Raw genomic sequence first — 9,048 nt, 5'->3', positions numbered from 1 at the left:
TTTTAACCATTTAAGATTTTAAAAGCGAAATATATATTTAATTATTTAAGTTGGCCAAATATATATTTTTATTTTTTAATTTTAAAAATTTTAAATTCATTCATAATTGAAATAATTATAATGCGTGAAATACAAATAAATAATATTTATATGGATAATATCATTAGTAAATAGAATTGTTTTAAAAAAAAATTGTAAAAAACATCTTAGTGGAAGAATTTACATTTTTGGCATAAATTCTCCGATAATGATAAGAAATAAGTAAATTGCTTCCAAAAGCATATCACCTATAATTTTTTTATTATAATTTTGTAATTAATTAATTAAAATAAAAGATTATATATAGATCCATCACTTATAAGTATGTGTTTTATATAAAATTTTAATAATTTTTACGTAATTTTAAATTATAATTAATTAATTATACGATAATAATTATAAATTATATATTATCCTTTAATTTCTCATATAAAAAATATTTTTAAAAAATAAATTTACCATCACCTCAAAAGTGGACATTTTCTAAACAAGAATATTGAAAAGGATAAGCATTAAAAGCAATTTTTTTGCAAATTAATTTTTTATCTTTGAAAAGTTAAAATAAAGAAAGGAATCTCATCTAAAACCACATAATATATTGAACGGTGGTGCTACGTGTTCTTCCATATGGCTTTAAATCACTAGCCTTTTGCATTAATTAATTAATTAATTGTTAATTGCAACTCAACCAATTTTGCTTTCACTTTTCTTCCATCCTAATCTTCTTTTCTATTTTCATATGGCATTTTAAACTTTGTGACTTGAAATAGAAGTTATGTGCACTTTTTTTCTTTTATTATTATTATTTTTTTTATAAAAAGAGTGGTTTAGTATCACTTTATCATTTCGAAAATAAATTAAATATCATTTAAAAAAACTTATAATAAATTTACAAATTATTTATCAAAAAATATTGTTAACCGTAAATTTTAAATTTAAATTTTATAATGAAATATTAAAATTTTATCAGTTCAATCAAATTTTTGTTTTCAAAATCTTCCTTAATTAATTTCCTAAATAGTTTACACAAACATTAGTTTTTGGGTAGATTTAAGCAATAAAACAGTGCCAAGTTCTGATGAACAAACATTTTTATGTTTTCTACATAATTTTTCTAATAAATCTTATTTATTTATCATATTTAATTATTTGATTTAATAGACTGCATGTTTACAATAAATAGAGTTGGCTGTCTTAATCACAAAATGTTTCATTTGTTAATTAACAAAGGTAAAGTGAAACTGGATGGACATCAATCTACTCAACCAAAATTACCAAACCAATGAAAATTTGATCTAACAATGGGTTTTATTTTATTATTCATAGATACTATAATGTATCTAAGAAAAAAATTATGAAAACTAATGCATCAACAAAATTCAAATGTAAGTAGGGCAAACTAAACATAAACAAATGAACGTATGTCTGTAATTTATTTGTTTATTTTTAGAGATATTCGTATTTGTATTCATTAAGAAAATTACTTTATTCATTTATGTTCATTCATTTAAATAATAAGTTATTCACATTCGATTTATATTTATTTAATTAAGTTAAATGAGTTCGTTTATAAATATTAAATGAACATGTTCATGAATATATATAAACAAACATATTCATAAACAATAAATAGACCATAACCAAACAAATTTAAATAAACAAATCATAAACGAATATAAACGAACTCAAATAAATATAAATAAACTTTAAAATAAAATTAAGATAAAGGATCAAAATGTAATTTTATTAGTATTATTATAAACAAATAACAAATAAACAACAAATGAATAATAAACAAACATGCTTTAAATGAATTTGTTCACGAATATAAACGAACCAAACAGACTTTTATTCGTGTTTAGTTTATTTAATAAACGAACATAAAAATATTATTCAAGATCATTTGTTAAATTTAATAAACAAATAAAAATAAAACATATTCACAAACAATTAGTCAAAAGTTATGTTTGTTTACAATTAAGCCATAACCTTTAGATCTAATATTCAAGTCTCATCTCGCATAAATTTCAACTAATTTTATTTGATTTATTGATTGTTTATTTGACTTGTTTATCAGTTTTTTCTACTTGATTCAACTGCATTACTTCATTCAAGCTGTGAAATGTCCAAATTTGATAGGATTATGAGCTTGCAAAAATCTTACAGATTGCTGTATCAGTTTCATGAATTATATATCTTGACCAGTTCCATAAAAGAAAATAGAAAAATACAAGGAAAATCTAAACCTGATGAAGTTTTAGTTAAAAGATTCGAAACTGTAGAAGAAAAGCAAGTACAAGATGCTAAAAAGAATGAAACAAACTTGGTATATCAAAAAAGAAAAAGAAGTCCAATCTCTGTGCACTTTTGTTTCCTTGTTACCAATCTCGTTTGCCCTTTTGGTTTCCATGCAGGCTGGCTTTAAATGTACATGGCAAAAATTAGCAGCATTGTTCATTCAATCCGACCTGATCTGATTCAATCGATTTCGATCATTTTTTAGCGAAGGAGAAATCTGATGAACTAATGTCAATTTCATGTTGTGTTCGAAATGTCTGAGGTGCTGGAGCCACTTGTGAAGATCTAGATTCATGAACAGTCCTGCCTACTTCCTTCACGTCTATCTGTTTATCATCAACATGATCATTGATTTCATGAGGAACCAACTGATCATTCTCAAAGTTAGAATGAGTTGGAGATGTGTTGTAACTTTCGACACTTCGAGGATAGTTATGCAGAAGATGAACTGGAGACATCCCATGTGTTGGAGTTGCTGGCCTGCTTGAAAAGGGCGTTGTATTCTCAGAATGCCTGCTTTGTTTAGCATGTTTCTTTGCTGTTTGATGCCAGTTTTTGAGTGCAGTAGCTACTCTATCATTGAAGATTGTTGGTCTCATGTTTGATCCCATCTGTAACCAAACAAAACAGACAAATTAAATATAATTTTCTTTGTTATGCACTCAATTTTGAGCTTGATATCTTCGCTTTAGAATAGCTATTTTCATCTAGTCATCAGTCGATCTGTCAATTTAAAACATGATAAGATAAGACACGAATACAATACAAGTCAGAATATATATATATGAAGACGATACAAGTTAAAATTTTAACAAAAATCATATATAAATTTAACAAAAATAAAAAATGATATTTCATATTTTCTGCATTGGCAAAAATTATGACTGATAATTTTTATATAAAACACGATAAAAATATAAGAATTGTCAATATTTTATATGACACAAATACGTAGATTGTCAAGTCTAACCAATGGTACAAAAATCAGAATAAGAGAATGCTAGAAGTTTTTGAAAGGTTTATTTTCTGTCTTACCTGAGTCACCAGAGCATAGAGTGGAAGAGTCACATAACTGCAAAGAACCTGTATAATGACCCTGAAAATTACAGATTTTGCTTTTAATCAGTAATCGTTTCACTTTTTCAAATCAATAATCTTAGCGAAAAAAGGGTTCATTGCCAATGTTTGGAATGTTATGAACTGACCCCATAGCGACTCTAATGATGATATCTTCAAGGTTCTCATGGTAGCAAGATTTTATGGAAAATTCATACTGAAAAAGATGAAAAAGTACTCATTAGAAAAGCTAATTAAACAGTTGCATAGGAAACAGACACAGGAAAGACTTAACTAGTAGGATTCTTACCGTGCTCCAGAAAAAAAAGGCTAGTTGAAATGCATTCTGCGGAAGAAATCAGGAATAAACATATAAGCATTAGCACAATGATAATGATGATGATGATGATGATTAAATGTTGGTAGATTAAAGGAATCTATGAATAGACAGAGATAAACCTGTAAATCTAAAATACAACTCAATGGCATGATAAAAAAAAAAAAACACAAAAGTGATACGGTTTAAAATTTTAACAAAAACCAAAAAATATATTCTGAATTTTCTGCATTGACATGAATTTTGACGTAAAATTTTCCCTTAAAATACGATAAGAATGTGTAAATTGTCAATGTTTTATATGACATGAATTGATGAATTGTTAAGTCTAAATAGATACAAAGGAAATTTACCGTAAAGAGAACTAGGTGAATGAGGAAGAGAAGGAAGCGTGGGCGTCCAAACCAGAAGAGGTCATCGCCTGGTTGAACCACAGGTGCACCCTTGACTACATCCCCTCTATCCTGAATCCTCAGCCCCATTTTAGTTATGATCACTTGCAGCTTGGTTCCAACCATTAGAATTATCTGTAAAGTCCCAGTTGAGGGTATCAGATCCTATTAATTTCTTGCTCACAACCTCAATACAAAAAATATGTCAAGTATATCAAATATGGTATTGTACTTACAATTAAGGGGATAAAGGGTAGCCACAAATAAGAGTACCATCCTGTCCACAGAGAGCAAATTATTTATTAGTCATCAGCAAACACAACAAATCCATAACTATGTTTATATGTTAGTGTTGACAGATTCTTATTGCAGCAAAAGAAACAGGTAAGTGAGTTCAGTTGACAAATTTGGTTGGTTCATAACAAAGGCTTAGTTCAATTGGTTAATATAGTCACTTTTAAGAGGTGATATCCAGCAGATCTAAAATTAAATCTCAGCATTTGCAAAGGCAGTATATTTGTTTAAACATTGTATACTGAAAAACCTGTAGGTTTGGCAGCCCATGACAGTATTAAACTCAGTTTAATGGTTAGTGAAGTCAATTGTTACAAGCCATGCCAAGTTAACGACGGATTTAGAATTTTGTTTTTTTTAGGTGTTCATTTCTAATAATATAATAAGATTATTGATAAATTTATCAATTTTATCGATGGAAATGATGTCTAAAAAATTTTTTTGAGATGTTTGAAGGAAAATTTTCCTTCAAATTTTCTTGTTTTCCTGTCTTTGAGGTATCCATAAATACCTAACTAGCTAAACATGTAGATCTACCCTATGCCAGGTGGGCATTTCTTGCAAAGAATGGCTACCCTGATGAAATCCTTACCATGTGTATAGGCAAGCAGGAACATGACAGCAATGAACCATATGGTTGGACTGCAAACACAACATTAAGTCAGTATTTAAATGTAATAATACATTGAAGAAATGTTGATTTACTTGCTTGAGTGCACTTACGTAATCCCGACAACCACTTTAAAATCATCGTCCAATGATCTCTTGATATATTTCTGAAAATCAAATTTTGTTTCGTTTCCAGGTGCCAAATGTGCCTGAAAACACATCACATTGAAGTTTCAATTAGCAACAGGAAACTGAGAAATCTTTCTGTCAGTAATAGCACTGAAATTAGCATAAATATGTAACATTCCATGGCTGAGCTTACCATGATAAATCCGTGCCTCAGTGTCAGGTAATCAACCTTTGTAACTGACCCAAAGAATTGTCTGAAGAAACAAACCTGATAGTGAATAGAGAATTAAATCAGAATTCAGAACCATAAAAATTTACCTAAAGTAAAAATCTAGTGCCATAAATTCAACGGTTGATGACAGGCCATTGACTCAAAACAGTTAATTTGAATTAACGCAAAATCTTATATAAACCACAAGCACACACTCAAATGGGAAGCCTGATAAGATATGAGTGAAAGTTTAAAGTTTCAGGGGTACTTGATATTCAAACTTTATTAACATCTATGTATTTATTCTTGATAAGATATTTTCCTTTTTTTAATAGTAAAATTGATTGCTCGTGTATTCATATTTATTTATTTATTTTTAATATGTATAAAATTTAAAAATTATTATATTAAAATTTATGTTTAACATGTTAAATATAAAATTTTTTTTAATTTTTATTAAATTTATATATAATTTTTTATTAGATATATTTCCATTTCCTATTATCCTATCTTGCTTAAAATTAACAGTTTTCTATGTAAATAATTTTCATCCGAGTACTTACAATCCAAAGGGATAAGGTTGATTGGCTCCAAAAGTTCAAATGTCTGCGACCAAAAGAAGTGTCCCTTGCAAACCTGAACCGCTCAGGATCTGCATTAAAAAAGTCAACATTTATCATCTATGAAATTAAATAAGTAAATAAATAAACAAATAGCTAACCCTAGGCTCGGCTCAAATCATTATATTTGTGGTCTCTGTACAGTTAATTAATTTTAAACATGATACATTACCCCTAATAAAGAAAAAAGAAAATGACGCCATTTAAAAATTTGATAAAAATAAAAAATTATTTCTTATTTGATATATTTTATACGAATCTTCGTTAACAGGGGGTAAAATAAAGGGTAGAAGCTAACTTATATGTAAAATCCAAAAAAAAAAATATTTGATTGACTAAAAAAGATGCAGTTGATCATAGATTTATTTATTTTAAAGCAACAAAAGTTTGTCCTATGCAAACTTTTGGGGAATGACAGATTAACTAAATCATTATGGAGTTTTCTAATTGGGACCCTGGAGGGTGAGGTTGGTTTTAAATGTTGAAAACGTACCATTGTAGTATTGATATTCAATTGTCTTTGTCTCATTTTCCCAGGCCTTCCATTTCCTCATCTGCAGTCCAATAAATTATTAATTAAAGAAGGGGAAAAAACTGGCAGAAAAAGACTGGAAAAAAGGCCAGAGAATGAAATTTTTTAACTGTTTTTTCTTTTTATTACCTTGGATCTTCCCAGAGCATAGGTTATGATGCAGTAGAGGATATGACAAACTGCTAACACAAAGATGAATATATGGAGCTGGTGGATTCCATAAGATGATACAAATGCAACTTTACCCTGAAAATATAGTTCTCAGTCAATTAGATTCGAGTCTCCCTTAACGAATTCAACTACAAATCCAACTCAATTGGTAAAGAGTTGAGAGGTAAGTATCTAATCTAAAATGAATTGATAATAGGCTGAGAAATTCAACTTGAATATAAAATCGTAAAAAATTCAATATTTAACATGAGCAACTCTAATTATCAATCTGTTTTCCCTTCAATTGCCAAAGTAAACTGTCAAATATGCATAGAATAGAAGTAATTAACAACTAAAAAAGTGGTAATCTTGCCTTGTCTACACATTTGTCATATTTTGATGCAAGACTGCGTCGAGGAATAGTAGTAGTGTCATCTGAGAATTCAAGAAGTTTTCTACCAGAACTTCCAGAAAATTTTTTAGCCTCAGTGTTCTTGGCACAGGGATGCCAAGTGTCTGCTATGCTTTTTGGTATACAAATATTAGATATGGGACCTTGAAGTACTGTTAGGAGCAAGGATATAAATCCCATGAGCATAAGCTCTACAAGAAAAATAGAAGAAAAGGTATTTGTTAGTTCTTTATAACATTTTTTTCGGTTTAAAACTGACTAAGATTAAAGGAACACTAGAAGAAAGGTTTGTTTTTTTGGAGGAAATAAAGATTGTAGCTACTGAAATTTGACTTTCAAACATGCTAAAAGACTATATGAATCAATTGAAATAAATTTCGGCCCAAAAATAAAGCTAATTACCTGCTTTAACCTTCTCGAGTGCTTCATAAAGAGCTGGCTTGTTCCTTTTCTTCAACCACTGTGTAAAGGGTGCAAGAATATTATGTATAATTTTAAAAAAATTATGAAAATTTGAAAAACATATCATTGAAATTGTACCATTAGATTTTATTGCAAGAAAGGATATAAATATGTTTTTGATAATTGTGACAAAATTTGAACTTTAATTACTGAAATTAAAAATCCAACTAACAACAAACTACGCGACTGTAGGCAAGAAAGGATAAATGTTCTCCCTATTATCTTCATATTATTGACTTAAGGTTTGACTCTAACTCCTAATATTTGAAAGGAAACTCTTACTATTGATTGCAACGACTCTTATCTTTTCTCACAGTAAACTTGACAAAGCCTTGAACAGGTGTGGCCATAGCCAGGTTTTCCTTTTCTTTTTGGAATTTGGGGACCTCTTCTTTCAGAACAGGTGTGGCTACCAACAAGCCTGCTGCCTTCAATTCAAGGTCTTATCACCAAGTTTTTACACAGAAACCATATCATGTTTCTTTCAGTTTCAGACCAGACACAAGTCAAGGGACTAATGTCAATAAGGTTTGAAGTAAATCAAGTAACTATAGTTTCTGGAATCATGAAAACCAGATAATTATAAGGCTATAAATACTTCAAAAACAAACTAACCTTCCCTAGAACGTGAATGGCATGTTCAATGAAGATTGAAATAACAACCAACACAAAACAAACCACAGCAACTGCCCATGTTGGTGTATCCTCCAATGAACGTGATTTACTATCTTCGGCCATTGCCAAACTTTGTTGCAAGCTTTTTCAACTACCAAAAAAAAAAAAAAAAACAGGAAAAACCTTTCACAAAACTTTTTCCTTTGAAACTTTGCTCCAAAAACAAAGTGTTTGTAAGTAACAAAGAGATGAAGAGATAGGGAAAAAGGTTTAAGAGCAAGCTGAAGCGAATTTTTATTAATGAAATGGGTTATTTATATAATTGAGTTTCTTTCAAATGAAATGAGAAAGTCATCGAATCATCACAAAGAGAGAAGGCTGACTTTTTCAAAGACTGAGTGGTTGTGAAATGAAGACCCCATCCACCGTTTTGGCCTAGCCGGCTTGACCAGTAAATAACAGGAAAATAATAACAAAAGAACGGACACGCTTAGCCAAGGGTTTTTTTTTAATATAAATGAGTTGGGAATCCAAAGAAGAAGTCGTAAATATTAAATTTTAAAATTTAATTTATTAAATATCATTGAATAAATTAAATTAAATTACGAATTATAAAATTATTTACATCCTTGGATTCAAATTTTTGAGTTAAAAAAAAAAAGTAGGTAGATTGAATTTATTGACTTGACATGAATAAAACTAAAATGGGGTTTATGTCAAGCTAACCATTTTTGTCAAAAAATTATAGAAAAAGATTAATTCATGTCATATCAGTAATATAAATCAATTTCCTTCAAATTTGAAAAAAATTAAGACACATTTGCTTACTCTTTAAACACCATAGTGAACGTTGATGAAATACTCCAAATTTTACCGTTTTATAACCCACACT

At 28.9% G+C, this 9,048-nt stretch overlaps 1 protein-coding gene across 1 annotated transcript; it reads right to left on the bottom strand.

Moving 5' to 3' along the window:
* Nucleotides 1–2,188: 2,188 nt before the first annotated feature.
* On the bottom strand, nt 2,189–8,444 carry LOC111296812 (MLO-like protein 6). The gene is made up of 15 exons (XM_022891280.2): nt 8,157–8,444; nt 7,482–7,539; nt 7,041–7,270; nt 6,647–6,763; nt 6,479–6,539; nt 5,929–6,017; nt 5,348–5,422; nt 5,140–5,234; nt 5,009–5,058; nt 4,359–4,399; nt 4,084–4,257; nt 3,704–3,739; nt 3,543–3,610; nt 3,373–3,433; nt 2,189–2,948 (listed from the first exon to the last, which is right to left on the bottom strand). Exons 1-15 carry the CDS (start codon nt 8,277–8,279, stop codon nt 2,532–2,534), a joined length of 1,695 nt encoding a protein of 564 aa, XP_022747015.2. The 5' UTR covers nt 8,280–8,444; the 3' UTR covers nt 2,189–2,531.
* Nucleotides 8,445–9,048: the final 604 nt, after the last annotated feature.

The sequence above is a fragment of the Durio zibethinus genome, chromosome 12 (genome assembly GCF_047325235.1).
Source record: "Durio zibethinus cultivar Kanyao isolate XHJ-2024 chromosome 12, ASM4732523v1, whole genome shotgun sequence".
Taxonomy (NCBI): Eukaryota; Viridiplantae; Streptophyta; class Magnoliopsida; order Malvales; family Malvaceae; genus Durio; species Durio zibethinus.
Note: the sequence above shows the minus strand (reverse complement) of the source record. Positions and strands in the feature narration are given on the sequence as shown.